Below are 24,412 nucleotides of genomic sequence, written 5' to 3'. Positions count from 1 at the left end.
TGGTGCGGTACTAAGCAACAGTATCGTAGACTCGCGGTATTCCACACATTATGGTACTACTCACAGGTAATGAAATTCGCACAGGTAATAGAGACCTATGGTGTTTCACACATAGCGGCGCCATTTATAGGCAACGCAAACCTATGGTTTTCATTACATACGTGTACTGACCACAGGGACCCGTACTATCCCGTGGCGTACCTTATGTAGTGGGTAGTAATCATAGGCAAGCCAGAACCCTTGTGTCGCTCATCTAGTGCTACTAATCACAGGTACCGTAAAAACCTGACCGCGTGGTGCTCCTGATTGCTACTAATCACAAACCTATTTGGTACCTAACATAGTGGTACTGCGCGCAGTGATAACGACCCATGGTGTTCCCCGCGTGGTGGTACTAATCACAAGGAGTTTCATGGTCCGAATCCAATCATCCCTTGGTCGCCCCTTTTAGTCGCCTCTCACGACAGGCAGGGGATACCGTGGGTGTATTATTCGTCTGCCTCCCCACCCACCGGGGGTGTGTGTTTGGTCCGCGAGAGGTATTTTATTTCCCTCAAGTCCGCCGGCAAGCCGGTTAGGACCCCCCTATCCGCCACCTGGGACGCGCCACGTGGGAGTATCACCTCTCCCCCTACTACGCCTGCGTAGCAGGTTCGTGGTTGCAACTTTTAGCTAGTCTCTATTGATCAATAGTTGTTCTCTTCAATCCTCATGCTATAGAAGAGGTTAATCTTATAATTTCAAACTTACAGCAATGTCCGACCTCTATAGGTTGAAACTTGGTTTCTTCCGAACATCGCACCATTAAGCTAATCTCTCTATTAATAAATAGTTGTTCTCTTCAATTCTTATTCTATAGAAGAGGTTAATCTCATAATTTAAAACTCACAACTATGTCTGACTTCTATATGTTGAAACTGGGTTTCTTCCAAACATAGCAACTCTAGGCTAGCTGACTTGTCCTTTCGTATCGTATTATTACATCTGCTTTTACGCTAGGTAATAAAGGTTTTTAATTTAAAATAGCTAAGATAGCTGTTAAGGAACCAAGTAACTTTTACAACCTTCATTGTGTTTAGCATTTTACGATAGAATGAGAAGGTGTGGACAAGGAAGAGGATAATCTAATGATTTCAAACTCATAACCATGTCCGACCTCTATAGGTTAAAACCTAGTTTCTTCCGAACATCGCAACTCTAGGCTAGCTGACTCGCGCTTTGGTTTTCAGCACTCTCGGGTTAGAAGGTGTAGACATGGTAGAGGTTAATCTTGTAACTTCAAACTTACAACCATATAGGTTGAAACTTGGTTTTTCCCAAACATTGCAATCGCGCGCGCTGACTTTCCCAGGTTCGATCTGCTGCAGAACTCCTAAATTCTAGCACTTCGGCATCAGCAGCAGGTTCGATTCCGGCTTAGTGCTTAAATACGTCAGCCTGCAGAACTCAGCGTAAGGTACTCAGGAGAGCTCTTGTTGCATAAACATTTAGTTCCAACTGTACCGCAGATGTCATCGACTCTGATATCCGCTTGGTAACAAGCAGCATATTTACTCGCTACAGTCTGCGTGAAGCGCTCACAGTTCTTTGTGTGTGTTTATTGCGTGCACATCCCCGTCTAAGTACTGTCTGCTGTGAATATTATTCTTCAGCCTTCAACTTAAGGTAAGCTTGAACTGTTAGTGTTTGCAAAGCGACTTCCACGCTAGGTAATTAACATCTACATTCATATGTTTGTTCTTTTTTAGGTACAACTAGAATATTATTGTTCGAGTTACAGGCTTGAATGTACGCATTTTATTCATCCGAGTAACAGTTTGCAGCGCGTGCATTTTAAGGTATGTTTCGAACTTTGAGTTTTAAAGATAGCTAGGCCAGCTGACGTACCCTACACTACATTCATATATGTAGTTCTTTTTAGGTACGACCAGAATATTATCATTCGAGCTTCAGGCTTGAACGCACGCATTTTATTCATCCGAGTAACAGTCTGCAGTGCGAAGATTTTAAGGTATGTCTGACCTCTATAGGTTGAAACATGGTTTTCTTCCGAACATCGTAACTTTAGTCTATTGCTAAATAGTTTCCTTCTTCTATCCGCATGCTATAGAAGATGTTAATCTTATAATTTCAAACTTACAGCAATGTCTGACCTCTATAGGTTGAAACTTGGTTTCTTCCGAACATCGTAACTTTAGTCTAATCATAAATAGTTGTTCTCTTTAATCCACATGCTGTAGAAGAGATTAATCTTATAATTTCAAACTTTCAGCAATGTCTGACCTCTATAGGTTGAAACTTGGTTTCTTCTGAACATCGTAATTTTAGTATAATCTCTATTGACACATAGTTGTTTTCTTCAATCCTCATGCTGGTTGACCGTTATTAATTAAATTTTCGTTTGTTCTTTGCGACTGACCTCTATAGGTTGAAACTTTGTTTCTTTCGAACATAGCAACTTTCGTTTAATCTCTATTGGTTGTTCTCTTTTCAGATGTTCCCCTGCTGTGAAGAATGCAATGTAACGTTCACAAGGCGAGATAACTTCATGCGCCATATGAAATCAAAACACCCTAGCATAACATCTGCTTTATCTAAAGTTTGTGGTGTGTATTTCGCTAACGTAGAGCGATACGAGGCTCACTTAGTAGAAGCGCATCAGGTATCTACTTGCAACTATAACCCTCAGGTAATAGGAGTAAAGCGTAAAAAACGGATGTACCTGTACAATGTACTAGTAGTAAAAAACCTAGAAGAAATCATGAACTTCAAACTATTCACTGCGAGCACTGTAACACTGATGTACCATCTTCGCATTTTCAGGGGCACTTACGCAGTAATGAGCATAAAAATAATGCTAGTAAAAGTGGCTGTAATGCAAACATCGAGGAAATTAATACTGCATTTAAAAGCAGGATTTTTTGTTGTAGAATTCGTGCCAGTCAAAAGTTTCAGAGCACTTCAAACTTTTTAAATTGCGTTCAACCGGATGTACAACAGCTTCTCGCTAAAACTTTGTCGAATCAAAACGCATTTAAAGTTAATTTTAAACTTTTCGCCTTGTTCATTAAAAGCACGGGTGAATCGGAAATAACGGACATTAAATCATTTAATACGAAAAATTTCGTCATAAGTCAGTCAACTAATTTTGGTGATGTACTTAGGGATGTCTCGAACATTATTTCAACTAAGAGCGAGGAATTTCAGGAAAAGGAATCAGGGTGGGCTTTAGCTGAAATAATGTATCTAGAAGTTAACATCAATAAGTACAATCCTATGCGAGGTTCATCGTACATCGAGCTGCCGACATAGATTCAGCGAAAAGAAGCTGTTGTAAACATCCAAAACAATGACGAAGCATGTTTTGCATGGGCGGTGATGTCAGCTTTAAATCCTGCTAAATCAGACGTAGCTAAAAGAACATCATCGTATCCACACTATTCAACGCAACTAAATTTAGATAGCATAGAATTTCCTATTCAGTTAAAGGACATTAAGCGCTTTGAAGAACTAAATAACATTAGCATTAATGTGTATGGTGTAGAGAAAAAGTCTGTAGTAGGTCCTCTGTATTATACATGTCATAAGAAGAATACTCATGTTAACTTACTCTATATCGAAAACAGTGAGAATAGCCACTTTTGCTGGATTAAAAATCTGAGTAGACTTGTTGGTAGTCAGTTGTCCAAAGAAAGGTGTAAAAAGTGGCTATATGATGGATGTTTGCAGTATTTTAGAACTGAAGATCAGTTAACGAACCATTCCAAGAATGACTGCAATCATGTACGTACAGAGATACCTACTACAGGCAATAATGTTTTAAAGTTTACAAATTATGACAAGCAGATGTGGGTACCTTTCGTGATTTATGCAGACTTTGAAGCCATGCTCAAGCCATGCAGCACATGCTCACCTAATCCTAACAACTCTTTCACTAATATTACGCACATGCATGTCCCGTATAGCTTCGCGTATTACATCAAGTGTAGTTATGATAGTACGCTTAACAAGTTAGAACTGTATCGAGGACCTGATGCTGCTAAAGTATTTTTAGAAAAACTTGAAAGTGATGCAGCACGTCTTGGTCGTATTCTAAATAGTAATATTCCTATGAAGCCACTCATCGAAATTCAGTTAAATGATCATGAACGTGCTACAAAATGTGGCATTTGTGATGGGGAATTTTCCGAAAATGACCCTAAAGTTTTTGATCATGATCATTTAACTGGTTTCTACAGATGTGCCGCTCATAATAGCTGTAATCTTAAGTACAGAGTTCCTAAATTTATCCCTGTAATTTTTCATAACTTATCTGGTTACGATTCACATTTCATCATTTCACAATTTAGAGCTTCAGATGAAAAAGTAGATATAATCCCTCAGAATAAAGAGCGGTACATTGCATTTGCAAAGTCTGTAAAAGTAGATGAGGAGCATTCTATAAAACTGAGATTCCTTGACTCGTTTCGCTTTATGGCGAGTAGCCTCGATAAACTTTCTAGTCATTTACAGCCAGAACAATTTACGGAAATTCGACGCGTTTTTCCTGAAGAAGCACAGTTTAATTTACTTGGGCGTAAGGGTGTTTTTTGTTATGAATATCTTGACTGCTTAGAACGCCTCGAAGAACGTGCTTTACCATCGAAACAATCATTTTACAGCTCGCTGAATTCAGCGCATATTAGTGATGATGACTATTTACACGCACAACATATCTGGGAGCAGTTCCACATTCAAACGCTAGGTGAATATTCCGACTTATATTTAAAGACGGATGTACTTTTGTTAGCTGATGTTTTCGAAACTTTTCGCTGTGTTTGCAAGAAAACCTACAGCCTTGACGCATGTCAGTATTTTACAGCGCCTGGGTTAAGTTGGGATGACATAATAAAATACACGCAGGTGAATTTGGAACTGCTAACTGATATTGATATGATGTACTTTATAAAATCGTCTATTCGAGGCGGTCTAAGTCAGTGCAGTGGGCGGTATTCTGAGGCAAATAATAAGTACATGCCGAGTTTCGATTCTAGTCAGGAATCTCAGTATAATGTTTATCTCGATGCTAATAATCAGTATGGGTGGGCGGTGAGTAAGCGTCTACCGGTGAGTGGTTTCCGCTGGCTAATGCAGTGCGAAATTGATGCTTTACAGCTGCACGCCCTAGGCGATGAAGCTGATAAAGGCTATTTCCTCGAAGTTGACTTACAGTATCCTAAAGAGTTCACACTTCTCATAATGACTTACCGTTCTGCCCTGAAAATATGAAGCCTCCGTACATCGCATCAACGAATTGTATAGTATGTTGGTGTTATTGCGTGTAGTTTTGTATGCTATTTTTAGGCCTTGTTTTTTAAAGATGTTGGTTATGGAGTGTATATGGTTATTATTGTAAGTAAATAGTGCGTATTCTTTTTTATATTTGGTGATTCTTGTTAGCTTAGTTTTTGGTTTGTTTTTTACTTTGTTGATGATCTGGTTTATCTTTTCTCTTTTATATCCATTTTGTTTGGCTATTTCATGAATTATGTTTAGTTCTTTGTTGAAATCCTTCTTTGAAAGTGGAATGTTATATGCCCCTCCTGAAAGATTATTACTTAAAAAGAATTGATAAACAAAAATCCATAAATACAAATCGACCGCTCCAAGACCTCTCCTCCTTTAACCCCACTCCCGTTACAAGCGCTCCACCCATCCCTCCAAGCCTCCCCTCTACCGCCGCAAACTATAACCTCACAACAACACGCTATAGATCTCAACAGACAGCCACACAGAGTGCACGATCTCAACAGCTAATGTAAGTAATACGATATATAACTTGCCACTACATTCCTATGATACATCATCTAACACACTTATTATTTCTACTTACAGATATATTAATTTACAACAAGCTTTTACGATACAACCAACGTGCAACTCAATTAAGACATACGACATCCAAAATGTACTTCATCTCATAATAGTCACCAACCCAACCTGAATACGACACGCGACAAGAAGAGAACGCTTTCTTAATAACATTCAAGATTTCCAGCTACAACAACAGCAGAATCCCACAAAATTGCCAGTTATTACTATCAAAATGTTACGCAATTTCACTCGTAATGCATAACGCATGAACATGTATTCGGTCCTATTCAAGTAAACATTTATATATTTCTAAAGGACCAGCCATTAAACTACAACAATTAATCATAATAACCTACAGTACTGTTATCAAACTATGTTAAACTCATTTATGTTTAAGAATATGCACATAGCACCACATATCAGTACTTTTATTCTAAAGTATTTTAACAGGTATCTCATACCGGTATTTTAGCCCTAAGGGTTCATTTTAACAAGACTTTTATATGCCTGCACCTAACAAAATAAACTGTGTCAAGGCACAACTCTATTTTAAGACAAAAAACAAGAATAGAAGGTGCTACAAACTCATACATTAGTATTAAGGATCCACGTCAACAAGGTATCATATACCAATATTTTAGTCATAGGAATTCAAATCGACAAGGTCCTTATATGTATTTAACTGAACTAAATGAGTGAATAGGTAAACCTGGTGAGCCACTACATGAAATGTAATTAGGATACTGAAAATCCAAACAGTATATCTTTAAGACCCTACATTGGACTTCCATCATATGTGTGCAAATGCAATAATTTTACTTCATATTGTGTAATATAAATTGTAAAGTAGAATAGCATGTACCTCTCAGTAAATGTACATACTTAATAGTCAATTCACTACCATTTTGTCAAATGGATGAATTACATTCAATATAACACTTTTGACACTGTACACAAGAGAACAGAAGACCTATATAATAGCTCAAATAGAGCAAACTAATAAATCCCACAATATACGCATATCCAAACTAAGATGTACTTACCAGCATTTTAATGACATATGAATTTTAAACATTAACCTTTATATGTGATGTTTTTGTAGATATTTTGTATGTGTCAACTGAGGATGACCCCTTAGGGGTCGAAACCGGTATTGACCATATTTACCAGTTTGGTAGTAAATAAAATAATGTATTGATGATGATGATGCTTGTTGTTTTAAGGGGCCTAACAGCGAAGGTCATCGGCCCAAAATGTTACGAAATGAAAGAACAAAAATTGCAAAGGCATCCACTGACCAAAATAAAAATAAAATATGGCATGAAGAATGAATGGATGGAGAGGAACTCAACAAAACACAAAACAAACAAACAAAAACCAGTGGATCGGACTCAATACAGATCGAAAATTACATTATTACCGACCAAGGAACCACTTATAAAGCACAATGATGCTTGGTGTCTAAAGGGGGTGCAAAATATCCACGTCTAAGGCCCCACAGAATGGTACATGTCGCGAGTAAAATAGAACCATGGTATGTGTCATGTTGGGGTATTAATCAGAAGTAGCGAAGACTCACGGTGTTCCACAAAAGATGGTACTACTCACAAGTATTGCAATACGTACAAGTAACGCAGACCTATGGTGTGTCTCACACAATGGCGCAACTCAGTGTCAACGCAAACCGAGAAGGTTCCCCACCTAGGTGTACTAAACACGGGCGCCGGTATTCCCGTGGTGTTCCTCACATAGTGGGTACTAATCACAGGCAACGCAGACCCACGGTGCTGCTCACATAGTGGTACAACTCACAGGCTACGCCCAGACCCGCGGTGTTGCACACATGGGTACGACAAACGGGTACTGGAATCCACCAGGCCAGGCTTTAACTTCTACTAATCACAAACCTATTTCGTACCGAATTTAGTGGTATTACTCGCAAGTACAGGCAACCTATGGTGTTCCCCGCGTGATGATACGATTCAAAATTAGTTTCATGGTTCTAATTCAGTCAGCCCTTGGTCGCCCTTTTTAGTCGCCTCTTACGACAGGCAGGGGATACCGCGGGTGTATTCTACATTTGCGTCCCCCACCCGCAGGGGGTAGTGTGTTTGGTCCGCGAGAGGTATTTTATTTCCCTCAAGTCCGCCGGCAAGCCGGTTAGGACCCCCCTATCCGCCACCTGGGACGCGCCACGTGGGAGTATCACCTCTCCCCCTGCTACGCCTGCGTAGCAGGTTCGTGGAAAATAATGTATTGATAAGGTGGTGACTCATATTATTTCTATATAGTGATACCAATCAATACGGATATGAAGCTTATACATAATAATAATTCCTTAAATGTTACCAAGTTGGCCACAGTAGGCTGTCTACGGTAAGGCTTATGAGCGCGACGGCGTTCTTTGATGGCTGCTGCTATACCATCGTTCCACCAAGGAACGAGCTTTCGGCGAGGAGTCCCCGAGAAAAACGGAATGGACTCCTCAGCAGCAGCAAGAATAACTTGGGTGAATTAAGTTATTTCCTCGCCGACAGTTCGTCTGATATCATCGTTAAAGACAGCTAGTGATGTGTACTTTGGCCAATCAGCATGTTTAAGAATCCATCGAGAGGGAGCCTCGACAGATTTATGTTTCAACAAAGTAAGGATGATGGGAAAATGGTCACTGTCACAGAGATCTTCGTGTGCATTCCACCGAAACAGTGGAACCAACGTTCGGCTGCATAGACTTACGTCTATGCGAGAATATGTGCCGTAGCGTACACTAAAGTGAGTTGGTTCCCCCGTGTTCAAAATACATAAATCCAGATCTGTTAGAAGTGTTTCAAGCTCTCTTCCTCGGGGGCAAGGCGTCTCAGAGCCCCATATGGGGTGATGGGCGTTAAAATCGCCCAATAAGAGGAAGGGTGGTGAAAGCTGAGCTATAAGATGCTGGCCTGGTGGAAGATAAACATTACACACTGTTGCTATGACAGGCAATGGAACGCGAACAGCGACAGCCTCAAGTGGGGTTCTTAATGGAACCTCTTCGCTGTAGGTGTCAGAACGTACAAAAATGGCAACACCACCGGAAGCCCGGTGAGCATAGTACCGTTCTGTCGAGTATAATCTGAAATTTCTCAAGGCCGTATGATGATCAGGTCTGAAGTTTGTCTCCTGAATACAGACTATACTCGCTGCGTACTCACCAATGAGCTGATGTAACTCAGCAAGATGCCTGTTATAACCGTTACAATTCCACTGTAACAGTGCCATAGTGTGGACTATAAAAGGTGTGAGCGACAAAATGCTCGTAAGCCTAAATACTATCTACTTCTGTAGATGTAGAGGACAGCGCGACATCCATCCCGTCATCAAAAGATGGCAGGGGTGCTGCCCAGAACTTCGACGTTTTTCGGGAGCGAGCGGATCCCCTACGAGGAGAGCGCGCAGGTTTGGGAGCAGGAGTGCCTCCCGGCGCAGACTCATATCCCCCAGATGGGGGGCATGACTTCTCATTCGCAGGGAAAGTCCGAGAGCGCTCAGGACGGGCGCTCTTCTTCCCATTTTTCTTTTCTAGTTTAGACGGGCTGGGAGATGGTTTCCCAGCCCTGGTCGACGATGCCGCCTCCGCCGGCTGGGGCACGACTTTCGTCGACCTCCCAGGGGGGGGGGGAGACTTAGTCTTTCCCACTTGCTGTGCCGGCTGGGAACTGATAGCCTGCACAGACTTCTGGTTGGTCGAAGGTGGGGTGGTCCCCTCCTTCGAGCTTTGACTATTTGCGATGTTGCTGGGAGCAGAAACAGTCGCCTTGGGCGCAGCAGTTTGGACAGGTGTCAAGGTTGTAAATGACGAACCTGGAAGACTCTGAGCTATCAAGCTATAGTCGAGTGTACGGGCAGGTGTATTCGTAGAATTAAACTTACGGCGCGCTTCCTGGTAGGAAAGACCATCCAGGGTCTTGACCTCCTGGATCTTCTTCTCACTCAGGTATGTCGGAAATGATGATGATGATGCTTGTTGTTTAAAGGGGCCTAACATCGAAGGTCATCGGCCCCTAATGGAACGTGATAAACGACATGAGAGATGATGTTAAAATTTTAAAAACATATCCACTGACTAGAGTTTAACAAAATGATGGAGAAAAATGAGGGTGAGATTAAAACAATCAGTGGATCTAATACGCAATGCCGTATTTTCTAATAAAATAAGAGAAACTACAGGAAAACAAAAGAATAAGGCATTGCCTGGTAGTACATAATTTACGAGAGACGTTAAAATAACACATTAAAATACGCAAAACAAACTAAAATTAAGTCAATAGGATAAAAGCGAAAGTGACACAAAACACACTAGGACAAAGGACAGCATTACACACGAGAAAACAGTCCACTATCCCTCATAAAGCGGATGACGAGGTCTGCTGACTGCTCGTCATCACGCAAGATAAGAGAGATAGTACTCGGAAGGTTAAGACTACGGCGCAGATCGACCAGGTCCACACACTCCGTAAGGATGTGCACCACGGTAAGATGGTCGCCGCAGGTACACACCGGAGGGGGTTCTCCTTTCAAAAGATGCGAGTGAGTCAAGATACCGTGGCCGATCCGAAGACGACATAATACCACGGCTTCCCTCCGCGAAGCCCGAAGGGAAGTCCTCCATACCTTCGTTGTTCCTTTTATCGCTCTCAGCTTATTGGGAAGTGGAATGGCCTGCCACTCCATCTCCCAATGCGACATAACAAGATGTCTCAGCTGGGAGCGAATATCACTTACTGGAACCTGGAAAGGCAACGTGGGCAGTGTAACTGCCTCCTTGGCAGCCTGATCTACTAACTCGTTTCCCTCTATGCCCATGTGGCTTTGGAGCCACAGAAATGTGATTCTGGTGCCAGCATCCCAACACCCGGCCAGCAGGTCCTGGATTAGCTGCACCAGAGGGTGCCGAGGGAAACAGGTATCTATAGACTGGAGCGAACTCAAGGAGTCGGTACACAGAAGAAAGTGTCGGCGCTCATTGTACAGTGCGTACCGCAGAGCCTCATAGATAGCATAGAGCTCTGCTGTGTACACACTACAGGTTGCCGGAAGAGCAAAAAGGAACCTATCATTGTTAACAACGAACGCACAGCCCACCTTCGTATCTGACCTTGAACCATCCGTGTAGACGACGACTGAACCTGGATAGCGGCCAACAACGGACAGGAAGAGCCTCCGATAAATCGAAGGGTCCGTGTTTTCCTTTGGACCAGTGTGCAGATCCAGGATTACTTCAGGTCGTCGTACGACCCACGGAGGTACCCCACTTGGTTGTCTGACAAGGCAAGGAACCGAAGGTACGTCAAACAATTCGGAAATGTTATCCAAGCGTATCCCAACCGGCCGCGTCGCTCGAGGACGAGCAGCGTACAGCAAACGGTTGCCATTGTTGAACACGCAAGGATAGCTGGGATGAAGTGGCATCTGTCGCAAATTTGCAGCATATGTAAGTAGAAGTTGCTGGCGCCTCAGGTGTAAAGGCGGAACACCAGACTCAGCGAGCAGGCTAGCGATGGGGCTTGTACGAAAAGCTCCCGTCGCCAACCTAACCCCGCTGTGGTGGATACTGTTCAGCTTCGCAAGAACGCTTGGTCTTGCGGAGCCATATGCTGCACTGCCGTAGTCTAACCGGGATAAAATGTGTGCCCGATAGAATCGCAGGAGCACCGTGCGGTCAGCCCCCCAAGAAGTGCTGCTAAGATACTTAAGGATATTAAGCTTCCTGGTGCATTGCACTTTTAACTGCCGCACGTGTGGCTCCCACGATAATTTACTGTCAAAAAGGAGCCCAAGAAATCGGTAGGTGTCAACAACTGGAAGAACGACATTACCTAGATAAAGCTCAGGATGAGGGTGAAGTGTACGTTGACGACAAAAGTGGACAACGGAGGTCTTTGCGGCAGAAAACCGAAAGCCATGTTCTAAGGTCCACTTCTCCACCCTCCTAATAGCTTGCTGTAACTGTCGCTCTGCGACTGCCATACTGCACGAGCTATAGTGCAGAGCAAAATCATCCACATATAGGGACGGTATTACGGCTGGACCAGCAGCCGCAACAATACCGTTTATGGCAATCGCGAACAGAGTGACACTAAGAACCGATCCCTGTGGTACTCCATTTTCTTGAACGTGGTATTGCGAATATGTCCTCCCTACTCGGACACGGAATAGACGGAGGGACAAGAAATTCGCAATAAATACCGGCAAGTTACCTCGGAATCTCCATTGATGCAGGACTGAAAGGATGCCATATCGCCAGGTGGTGTCGTAGGCCTTCTCCAAGTCAAAGAAGACAGCTACCAAGTGCTGTTTGCGGAGAAACGCATCCTGGATAGAGCTCTCCAGGCGTACCAAGTGGTCTGCGGTGGATCGAGCGGCTCGAAATCCACATTGGTACTCGGACAAGAGTCCTTGTTTCTCCAGACACCACACGAGTCTGCGATTTACCATCCTCTCAAAGAGCTTACACAGGCAATTTGTAAGACAAATCGGTCTGTAACTTCCTGCATACTTAGGATCTTTGTCAGGCTTGAGGACAGGGATGACTATGCCCTCTCGCCACTGAGACGGAAAATCACCCTCTGTCCAGATTCGGTTGAACACACGAAGGAGATATAGTAAACTATCATCACTAAGGTGTTTCAACATCTGGTTATGGATGTTGTCCGGTCCAGGAGACGTGTCCTTGCAAAGCGCTAAGGCGCTGCGGAGTTCCCACTCCGTAAAGGGCACGTTGTAGTCCTCTGAAGCTGGGGTGGCAAAACTAAGGTGATGACGTTCTGCCTCCCGCTTCAGAGGGAGGAAATCAGGATTGTAATTCCCGGAGCCAGAGACATCCGCGAAATGACTAGCGAGAAGATTAGCAATCGCGAGGGGATCAGTGGCGACACTGCCTGCAATGGAAATTCCCGGTACAGCAGATGATCCTTGAATACCCGAAATTCGTCGAAGTTTCGTCCACACATGAGATGATGGAGTATGCGACGTCATGGACGACACATATCTCTCCCATGAAGCCTTCTTACTTTGTCGAATAAGAACTCGCGCCTTAGCGCGGAGTTTCTTAAATGTTACCAAGTTGGCCACAGTAGGCTGTCGACGGTAACGTTTATGAGCGCGACGGCGTTCTTTGATGGCTGCTGCTATTTCATCGTTCCACCAAGGAACGAGTTTTCGGCGAGGAGCCCCCGAGAAAAACGGAATGGACTCCTCAGCAGCAGCAAGAATAACTTGGGTGACGTAAGTTATTTCCTCGCCGACGGTCCGCCTGACATCATCGTGAAAGACAGCTAGTGATGTGTACTTTGGCCAATCAGCATGTTTAAGAATCCATCGAGGGGGAGCCTCGACGGGTTTATGTTTCAACAAAGTAAGAACGATGGGAAAATGGTCACTGTCACAGAGATCATCGTGTGCATTCCACCGAAACAGTGGAACCAACGTTCGGCTGCATAGACTTACGTCTATGCGAGAGTATGTGCCGTAACGTACACTAAAGTGAGTTGGTTCCCCTGTGTTCAAAATACATAAATCCAGATCTGTTAGAAGTGTTTCAAACTCTCTTCCTCGGGGACAAGGCGTCTCAGAGCCCCATATGGGGTGATGGGCGTTAAAATCGCCCAATAAGAGGAAGGGTGGTGGAAGCTGATCTATAAGATCAGCGACATCATTGATGTTCAGATGCTGGCCTGGTGGAAGATAAACATTACACACTGTTGCTATGACAGGCAGCGAGACGCGAACAGCTACAGCCTCTAGAGGGGTTCGTAATGGAACCTCTTCGCTGTAGCTATCAGAACGTACAAAAATGCCAGCGCCTCCGGAAGCCCGGTGAGCATAGTATCGTTCTGTCGAGTATAGTTTGAAATTCCTCAAGACCGTATGATGACCAGGTCTGAAATTGGTCTCCTGAATACAGACTATACTCGCTGCGTACTCACTAATAAGCTGACGTAACTCAGCAAGATGCCTGTCATAACCATTACAATTCCACTGTAACAGTGCCATAGTGTGGACTGTAAAAGGAGTGTTAGGTTATGAGCGAAAAATGCTCGTTAGCCTAAACACTATCTAATTCTACATCCGTAGATGTAGAGGACAGCGCGACATCCATCCCGTCATCAAAAGATGGCAGGGGTGCCGCCCAGAACTTCGACACTTTTCGGGCGCGTGGGGGTCCCCTACGAGGAGAGCGCGCAGGTTTTGGAGCAGGAGTGCCTCCTGGCGCAGACTCATACCCTCCAGATGGGGGGCATGACTTCTCCTTCGCAGGGGAAGGCCGAGAGCGCTCAGAACGGGCGCTCTTCTTCCCCTTCTTTTTTTCAGGTTTAGACGGGCTGGGAGATGGTTTCCCAGCCCTGGTCAACGAAGCCGCCTCCGCCGGCTGGGGCACGACTTTCGTCGACCTCCTAGGGGGGGGGAGACTTAGTCTTCCCCCCTTGCTGTGCCGGCTGGGAGTTCCCAGCCGGCACAGACTTCTGGTTGGTCGAAGGTGGGGTGGTCCCCCCCTTCGAGCTTTGACTATTTGCGACGTTGCTGGGAGCAGCAACAGTCGCCTTGGGCGCAGCGGTCTGGACAGGTGTCTTGGTCGTAAATGACGAACCTGGAAGACTCTGAGCTATCAAGCTATAATCGAGTGTACGGGCAGGTGTATTCATAGAATGAAACTTACGGCGCGCTTCCTGGTAGGAAAGACCATCCAGGGTCTTGATCTCCTGGATCTTCTTCTCACTCAGGTATGTCGGACAATTCCGATCCCGGGGAGAATGAAAACCGGAGCAGTTAGTGCACTTGTATGGAGTTGTGCACTCCTCCGCGCCGTGAGCTACTCGTCCACATGTACCACATACAGCCTGATTCGAACAGCGAGATACCATATGTCCGAATCGCTGGCATTGATAGCATCGCATAGGAGGCGGGATGTACGGCCTCACATCGCAACGATAAGTGGTTACCTTGACTTTCTCTGGTAACACTGACAACTTGAAAGAGACAATGAAGGCACCAGTGGCAACGTCTTCACCGTTGACCTTGCGCGTAATGCGCCGGACGTGTGTCACGCCACGGTTCTTCAAGTCTTCCATCAACTCGTCGTCAGTGTTCAAAATAAGGTCGCGGTGAAAGATGACTCCGCGAACCAGGTTCAAGGACTTATGCTCCTCCACTTTGACGGGGATTTCGCCAAAGTGCTCGCACTTAAGCAACTGATCAGCTTGCAGTGCTGTACGGGTCTTCAGAAGCAAACTACCGTTGCGCATTTTCTTAAGTTCCTCCAGTTCGCCATAGACGCCTTCGATGTGCCGACTAAAAAGGACCGACTTCACCAGCTTAAAATCGTTCCCATCGGTTCTGGTAGCGACCAGAAACCTAGGGAAGCTGGATCCCATTCCTTCACGCTGCGCATGTTCCCAGGGAGTTGAACCTCTCAGGGAAGCAAAAGTTAAAGACTTAGGTGGGGGACCACCTTGAGAGAGCAGACTTCGTTTGGAAGCCATGCCCGATAGCATCCTCCCCGAATGCCACCCACTCCGATCAGGGGTCTCTGTAGCCGAACCAAGCAGCCAAGGCAATACCCACCTGGTCATAGCAGGTACTGCCCGGGGTCCGATGTTGGACGATGCCTAATACGGCATGACTGAGGCAATGAGTACTAAGACTCCCTTCCTCCAGTCACCCGCAATAGCATGTACCCCATAGCGTTTACAGAGCACTAAATATAGAGAAAAAAATAAAAATAATTAATAATAATATGTCCTTCTGGCATTCGGCTGTGCGGGGACCTGTGTTGTCAGGCGGATACCACTGCCAAGGTACATGGCGCTCCCACCACGCAATGGTCCTGGGTGGACACTTGCGGGCTTTTGGGCGTAATCGCACACGTAAGAGGCCCATCTCCGGGCAGCACGCACATCAAAATTTAGAATGGTCTACATCTGACCCTCGGAAAAATAATAATAAAATAAAGAGGGGCCCATGGCCACATGACCCTTTAAGTCGCCTTCTACGACAGGCAGGGATTACCTATGGATGTATTCAGCCTCTCCCATCCACAGGAGGTCCATCACAGTATACCAACCGCAATCCATGTCCGCGCCAAGGTCGCCCCTTTTTGTCGCCTCTTACGACAGGCAGGGGATACCGCGGGTGTATTCTGCATGTGTGTCCCCCACCCGCAGGGGGTAGTGTGTTTGGTCCGCGAGAGGTATTTTATTTCCCTCAAGTCCGCCGGCAAGCCGGTTAGGACCCCCCTATCCGCCACCTGGGACGCGCCACGTGGGAGTATCACCTCTCCCCCTGCTACGCCATCGTAGTAGGTTCGTGGGGTATGTCGGACAAATCCGATCCCGAGGAGAATGAAAACCGGAGCAGTTACTGCACTTGTACGGAGTTGTGCACTCCTCCGCGCCGTGAGCTACTCGTCCACATGTAACACATACAGCCTGATTCGAACAGCCAGATACCATATGTCCGAATCGCTGGCATTGATACCATCGCATAGGAGGCGGGATGTACGGCCTCACATCGCAACGATAAGTTGTTACCTTGACTTTCTCTGGTAACACTGACAACTTGAAAGAGACAATGAAGGCACCAGTGGCAACGTCTTCACCGTTGACCTTGCGCGTAATGCGCCGGACGTGTGTCACGCCACGGTTCTTCATGTCTTCCATCAACTCGTCGTCAGTGTTCAAAATAAGGTCGCGGTGAAAGATGACTCCGCGAACCAGGTTCAAGGACTTATGCTCCTCCACTTTGACGTGGATTTCGCCAAAGTGCTCGCACTTAAGCAACTAATCAGCTTGCAGTGCTGTACGAGTCTTTAGAAGCAAACTACCATTGCGCATTTTCTTAAGAACCTCCAGTTCGCCATAGACGCCTTCGATGTGCCGACTAAACAGGATCGACTTCACCAGCTTAAAATCGTGCCCATCTGTTCTGGTAGCGACCAGAAACCTAGGGAAGCTGGATCCCATTCCTTCACGCTGCGCATGTTCCCAGGGAGTTGAACCTCTCAGGGAAGCAAAAGTTGAAGACTTAGGTGGGGGACCACCTTGAGAAAGCCGACTTCTTTTTGAAGCCATGCCCGATAGCTTCCTCCCCGAATGCCATCCACTCCGATCAGGGGTCTCTGTAGCCGAACCAAGCAGCCAAGGCAATACCCACCTGGTCATAGCAGGTACTGCCCGGGGTCCGATGTTGGACGATGCCTAATACGGGATGACTGAGGCAATGAGCACTGGGACTCCCTTCCTCCAGTCACCCGCAATAGCATGTACCCCATAGCGTGTACAGAGCACTAAAAATAAGAAAAATAAATAAAAATAATTAATAATAATATGTCCTTCTGGCACTCGGCTGTGCGTGGACCTGCGTTGTCAGGCGGATACTACTGCCCGGGCACATGACACTCCCACCCGCCGCGTCCTGGGTGGTTGCTGGCACGGGCTTTCGAGCGTAGTCGCACACATAGGAGCTCCATCGCCGAGCACCACGCACATCAAAATTTTGTATGGTCTACATCTGACCCTCGGAAAGATAATAAAAAATAAAGAGGGGACCATGGCCACATGACCCTTTAAGTCGCCTTCTACGACAGGCAGGGATTACCTTTGGATGTATTCAGCCTCTCCCATCCACAGGAGGTCCATCACATCATACCAAACCGCAATCCATGTCCGCGCCAAGGTCGCCCCTTTTTGTCGCCTCTTACGACAGGCAGGGGATACCGCGGGTGTATTCTTGCATGTGCGTCCCCCACCCGCAGGGGGTATTGTGTTTGTTCCGCGAGAGGTATTTCATTTCCCTCAAGTCCGCCGGCAAGCCGGTTAGAACCCCCCTATCCGCCACCTGGGACGCGCGACGTGGGAGTATCACCTCTCCCCCTGCTACGCCATCGTAGTAGGTTCGTGGCTGACCAAAATAAAGAAAATGTCATGAAGATGATGATGATGATGCTTATTGTTTTAAGGGGCCTAAGATCGAAGGTCATCGGCCCCTAATGGTACGAAATGAAATAACAAATTTCAAATGCATCCACTGACCAAAATAAAAATAAGATATGTCATGAAGAATGAATGGATGGACATGAACCCAACAAAAAAACAACAACAAACAAACAAACAAACAAAAAAACAGTGGATCAGACACAAAAAAGATCGAAAATAATAGTATTACCGACCAAGGAACCACATATAAAGCACAATGATGCTTGGTGTCTAAATGGGGTGCAAAATCCACGTCTAAGGCCCCACAGAATGGTACATGTCGCGAGTAAAATAGAACCATGGTATGTGTCATGTTGGGGTACTGATCAATAGTAGCGAAGACTCACGGTGTTCCACAAAAGATGGTACTGATGGATGATGATGCTTGTTGTTTAAAGGGGCCTAACATCGAGGTCATCGGCCCCTAATGGTACGAAATGAAATAATCAAAAGTTCAAATTAATCCACTGAACAAAATAAAATAAAAATGTCATGAAGAATGAATGGATGGATATGTAACCTACAAAAACACAAAAAACAAACAAATAAACAAACAAACAAACAAAAACAGTGGATCAGACTCAAAAAACGGGCATAAATTATAGTATCACTGACCAAGGGACCACTTATAAGGCACGTTCCGGAATCGATTATGCTTGATGTCTAAAGGGGTCCAAAAACCAGGTCTACGGCCCCGCAGTATGGTACAAGTCGCGAGGACAGGAGAACCATGATATGTCTCGAGATGCGGTACTAATCAAAGGTAGCGTAAACTCGCGGTGTGCCAAGCATTAAGGTACTACTCACAAGTATTGTACGTCGTAAAGGTAACGCAGACCTATGGCGTTTCTCACACAACGGCGCCACTCATAGCCAACGCAAACCGATGAGGTTCCTCACCTAGGTGTACTAAGCACGGGCGCCGGCATTCTCGTGGTGTTCCTCACATAGTGGGAACTAATCACTGGCAACGCAGACCCACGGTGTCGCTCATATAGTGGTACAACTCACAGGCTACGCCCAGACCCGCGGTGTTGCGCACACGGGTACAACTCACAGGCAACGCCCAGACCTGTGGTGCTGTACACACGGGCACGACTCACGGGTACTGGAAACCCACACTGAACCCCCCTCGAGTGCTACGAATCACAAAAATATGGAGTACCTAACAGAGTGGTACTACTCGCAAGTAAAAGCGACCGATGGTGTTCCACGCGTGATGGTACTATTCAAAAGTAGTTTTATGGTTCTAATCCAAGCATCCCTTGGTCGCCCCTTTTAGTCGCCTCTCACGACAGGGAGGGGATACCGTGGGTGTATTATTCGTCTGCCTCCCCCACCCACAGGGGGTGTGTGTTTGGTCCGCGAGAGGTATTTTATTTCCCTCAAGTCCGCCGGCAAGCCGGTTAGGACCCCCCTATCCGCCACCTGGGACGCGCCACGTGGGAGTATCACCTCTCCCCCTGCTACGCTTGCGTAGCAGGTTCGTGGAAAGATGGTACTACTCACAAGTATTGCAATACGTACAAGTAACGCAGACCTATGGTGTGTCTCACACAATGGCGCAACTCATAGCCAACGCAAACCGAGAAGGTTCCCCACCTAGGTGTACTAAACACGGGCGCCGGTATTCCTGTGGTGTTCCTCACATAGTGGGTACTAATCACAGGCAACGCAGACCCACGGTGCTGCTCATATAGTGGTACAACTCACAGGCTACGCTCAGACCCGCGGTGTTGCTCACATTGGTACGACGCACGGGTACTGGAATCCACCAGGCCAGGCTTTTTACTGCTACTAATCACAAACCTATTTCGTACCTAATGTAGTGGTACTACTCGCAAGTACAGGCAACCCATGGTTTTCCCCGCGTGATGCTACGAATCAAAAATAGTTACATGGTTTTAATTCGGGGATACCGAGAGTGAATTCTTCGTCTGCCTCCCCCACCCGCAGGGGGTAGTGGGTTTGGTCCGCGAGAGGTATTTCATTTCCCTCAAGTCCGCCGGCAAGGTGGTGGTGGTGGTGGTGGTGATTAATGTTTTAAGAGGTAGTACAACTAGGCAACCATCCTCTATATAACACTAATCAGAGGAAAAAGTGGAAGGGATCCGACCCTTCGAAAAATGAAGATATCGGTCAAAGATGACGATGATGATGCTTGTTGTTTAAAGGGGCCTAACATCGAGGTCATCGGCCCCTAATGGTACGAAATGAAACGACAAAGTAGAAGTTCAAAATCATCCACTGACCAAAATAAAAAATGTCATGAAGAATGAATGAATGAATGAATGAATGAATGAATGAATGAATGAATGAATGAATGAATGAATGAATGAACATGAATTTAAAACAATCAGTGGATCCGTCTCAAAAAACTATCATAGTTAAAAGTAGTACAGACCAAGGGACCACTTCCAAAGCACAATCCTGACTCGAGAATGCTTGGTGTCTAAATGGGTCCAAAATACAGATCAAAGGCCCCCAGAATGATACTTATCGCTTGTAATGTAGAACAATGGTATCCGTCCTGTTGCGGTACTAATCAAAAGTAGCAGAGACTTGCGGTATTCCACACATTATTGTACTACTCAGAGGTTATGAAATTCGACGTATAATACAGACCTATGTTTTTCTCACTTTGCGGCGCCATTTACGGGCAACGCAAACCTATGGTGTTCATCACATGAGAGTACTAACCGCAGGGACCTCTCCCTATCCCGTGGTGTTCCTCATATAGTGGGTACTAATCATAGGCAAGGCAGAACCATGGTAGCTATCATCGCATGGTTCTGCTCATATGGTGGTACTAATCAAAGGTACTGCAATAGCCGACCGCGCGGTGCTCCTGTGTGCTACTAATCATAAACCTATTTCGTACCTAATATAGTGGTACTACGCACAAGTAAAAGCGACCCTTGGTGTTCTCCACGTGGTGGTACTAAGCACATGTAGTTTCATAGTTCGAATGCAATCATCCCTTGGTCGCCCCTTTTAGTCGCCTCTAACGACAGGCAGGGGATACCGGGGGTGTATTATTCGTCTGCCTCCCCCACCCACAGGGGGTGTGTGTTTGGTCCGCGAGAGGTATTTTATTTCCCTCAAGTCCGCCGGCAAGCCGGTTAGGACCCCCCTATCCGCCACCTGGGACGCGCCACGTGGGAGTATCACCTCTCCCCCTGCTACGCCATCGTAGTAGGTTCGTGGATGCCTAATACGGGATGACTGAGGCAACGAGCACTAGGACTCCCTTCCTCCAGTCACCCGCAATAGCATGTACCCCATAGCGTTTACAGAGCACTAAATATAGAGGAAAAAAGAATAAATAATTAATAAGAATATGTCCTTCTGGCATCGGCTGTGCGGGGACCTGTGTTGTCAGGCGGACACTACTGCCCACGTACATGGCGCTCCCACCCGCAAGATTCCTAGGTGGTCAACTGCGGGCTTTTGGGGATAATCGCACACGTAAGAGGCCCGTCTCCGAGCAGCACGCACATCAAAAATTTTGAAATGGTCTACATCTGGCCCCCGGAAAAAAAATTTAAAAATAAAGAGGGGATCATGGCCACATGACCCTTTTTAGTGGCGTTCTAAAACAGGCAGGGATTACCTTATAATGTACTCAACCTCTCCCATCCACAGAGGTCCAACACATTATACCAAACCGCAATCTATATCCGCGCCTAGGTCGCCCCTTTTAGTCCCCTCTTACGACAGGCCGGGGATTACGCGGGTGTATTCTACATGTGCATCCCCCACCCGCAGGGGGTAGTGTGTTTGGTCCGCGAGAAGTATTTTAATTCCCTCAAGTCCGCCGGCAAGCCGTTTAGGACCCCCCTATCCGCCTCCTCGGACGCACCACGTGGGGGTGTCACCTCTCGCCCTGGTACTCCAGCGTAGTAGGTTCGTGGCATTCGGCTGTGCGGGGACCTGTGTTGTCAGGCGGATACTACTGCCCGGGTACATGACCCTCCCAGCCGCCGCTTCCTGGGTGGTCACTGACACAGGCTTTCGAGCGTAGTCGCACACTTGGGAGGTCCATCTCCGAGCAGCACGCACATCAAAAATTTTGAAATGGTCTACGACTAACCCTCATAAAAACAATAAAAAAATGAAGAGGGAACCATGGCCACACGACCCTTTGTTTCGCCTTCTACGACAGGCGGGGATTACCTGTGAATGTATTCAGTTTCTCCCATCCACAGGAGGTCCAACACATTATACCAAACCGCAATCCATGTCCGCGCCTGGGTCGCCCCTTTTAGCCTACTCGCCTCTTACGACAGTCAGGGACACGGCGGGTATATTCTACATGTGCGTTCCCCAGGCATGGATTACCTGTGAATGTATTCATCCCCTCCCATGCACAGGGGTCCTACACGTACCAAACCGCAATCAATGTCCGCGCCTAGGTTGCAACTTTTAGTAGTATCTTACGACAGGCAAAGGATACCAAGGTTGTATTCCACATGTGCGTCTCCCACCCACAGGGGGTGGAATACAAATATACCCGCTACCTTCGATTATTAATAAAATATGAAGAAAATTTCAAATTAAAATAATCAGTGGAATTACATAATTCGCAATGCCTTATTTTATAACAAAATCAAGGTTAATTGTTAGTCACAAAGTAAATGTTCTTCACATTTCAAGAAAGTAAATATGTGATATTACCACTGCTAACCCCGCCCCAGACAGAATAATTATCTACGTTCCTGGCTAACAATAACATAACTCTTATTCAGTAATTAGAAACTTACATTGGGCTCCTTCTTCTTGGCGGTACTGACCGGTGGGAAAGCAAATTTTCCTTTGCGGAGGGGTGGCTTCTTAAGAACACACTTAGGAAGCGAAAATATTTCTTCAACAGCAAAGTTTGTTTCCTCAGGCTGCACAATTTTCCGAGCTTTTGTAGAATGGCTCTCGACTTGCTGAGAAGAGGAGCGTCTCTTCGACGGAAATCGGTACTCTTCACCCCGGTCCATTGTTATAGAACTTTAATCTTGTCTGCAATGTAAAACAAAACCAACGTCATTAACCTTAAACGTCAGTTTGCATTAAACTGGACAAAATAGTTTTCACACTAGAATGAGCAGCAGGGTAAGAAGGCATCCTTCTAGGAACGGGAGGGGTCGAGGCATACGTGTGCCTAGCCACATTTTTTTTGGTAAAATGTATATAACACTGATATCTTCCTAAGTAAATTTTAGAAAATACAACATATGGCGGTTAATGTCACGTTTCGTTCTTCTTGCCCTGAAACATTCCAAAAGTTCGCAAAGGCAAGATAGTCTGAGAAACCACAGCCTTGTTGCTGTGTCATGGTGTTCAAGGGAGAATTGCAAATCAGCAATGATTTAAAATATTTCGTAGGAAATGATGATGATGATGATGATGATGATGCTTGTTGTTTTAAGGGGCCTAAATCGAAGGTCATCGGCCCATAATGGAACGTGATAAACGACATGATACATGTTATTTAAAATTGTAAAATGTATCCACTGACAAGAGTTAGAAAATATGGTGATGAGAAAATGAGTATGAGATTAAAATACCAGTGGATCTAATTCGCAATGCCTTATTGTCCAATAAAATAAGAGAAAAAACAAGGAGAAAAGGAATAAGGCATTGCCTGGTAGTGCAAATATATAATTTACATTAGACGTTAAAATAACACATTAAAATACGCAACACAAACTAAAATGAAGTCAATGGGATAAAAGCGCAAGTGACACAAAACACACCAGGACAAAGGACAGCATCACACACGATAAAACAGTCCACTATCCCTCATAAAGCGGACGACGAGATCTGCTGACTGCTCGTCATCACGCAAGATAAGGGAGATAGTACTCGGAAGGTTAAGACTACGGCGCACATCGACCAGGTCACACACTCCGTAAGGACGTGCACCACGGGAAGATGGTCGCCGCAGGTACACACCGGACGGGGTTCTCCTTTCAAAAGATGCGAATGAGTCAAGATACCGTGGCCGATCCAAAGACGACATAATACCACGGCTTCCCTCCGCGAAGCCCGAAGGGAAGTCCTCCATACCTTCGTTGTTCCTTTTATCGCTCTCTGCTTATTGGGAAGTGCAATGGCCAGCCACTCCATCTCCCAATGGGACATAACAAGATGTATAAGCTGGGACCGAATATCACTTGCTGGAACCTTGAAAGGCAACGGGGGCAGTGTAACTGCCTCCTTGGCAGCCTGATCTACTAACTCGTTTCCCTCTATGCCCATGTGGCTGGGGAGCCACACAAACGTGATTCTGGTGCCACCATCCTAACACCCGGCCAGCAGGTCCTGGATTCGCTGCAAGAGAGGGTGCCGAGGGAAACAGGTATCTATAGACTGGAGCGAACTCAAGGAGTCAGTACACAGAAGATAGTGTCGGCGCTCATTGTACAGTGCGTACCGCAGAGCCTCACAGATAGCATAGAGCTCTGCTGTGTACACACTACAGGTTGCCGGAAGAGCAAAAAGGAACCTATCATTGTCAACAACGAACGCACAGCCCACCTTCGTATCTGTCCTTGAAC

General features: G+C 45.8%; 1 protein-coding gene across 1 annotated transcript in view; it reads right to left on the bottom strand.

Moving 5' to 3' along the window:
* The window catches only part of LOC137500478 (dynein axonemal heavy chain 7-like), a 68,534-nt gene extending 45,685 nt beyond the window's left edge, over nt 1-22,849 (bottom strand). The window contains exon 1 of the mRNA XM_068227375.1: nt 22,625-22,849. Coding sequence (XP_068083476.1) covers nt 22,625-22,849 — 225 coding nt within the window. The remainder of the gene's footprint in view (nt 1-22,624) is intronic.
* Nucleotides 22,850-24,412: the final 1,563 nt, after the last annotated feature.

Source organism: Anabrus simplex, chromosome 4 (genome assembly GCF_040414725.1).
Source record: "Anabrus simplex isolate iqAnaSimp1 chromosome 4, ASM4041472v1, whole genome shotgun sequence".
NCBI classification, from domain to species: Eukaryota; Metazoa; Arthropoda; class Insecta; order Orthoptera; family Tettigoniidae; genus Anabrus; species Anabrus simplex.
Note: the sequence above shows the minus strand (reverse complement) of the source record. Positions and strands in the feature narration are given on the sequence as shown.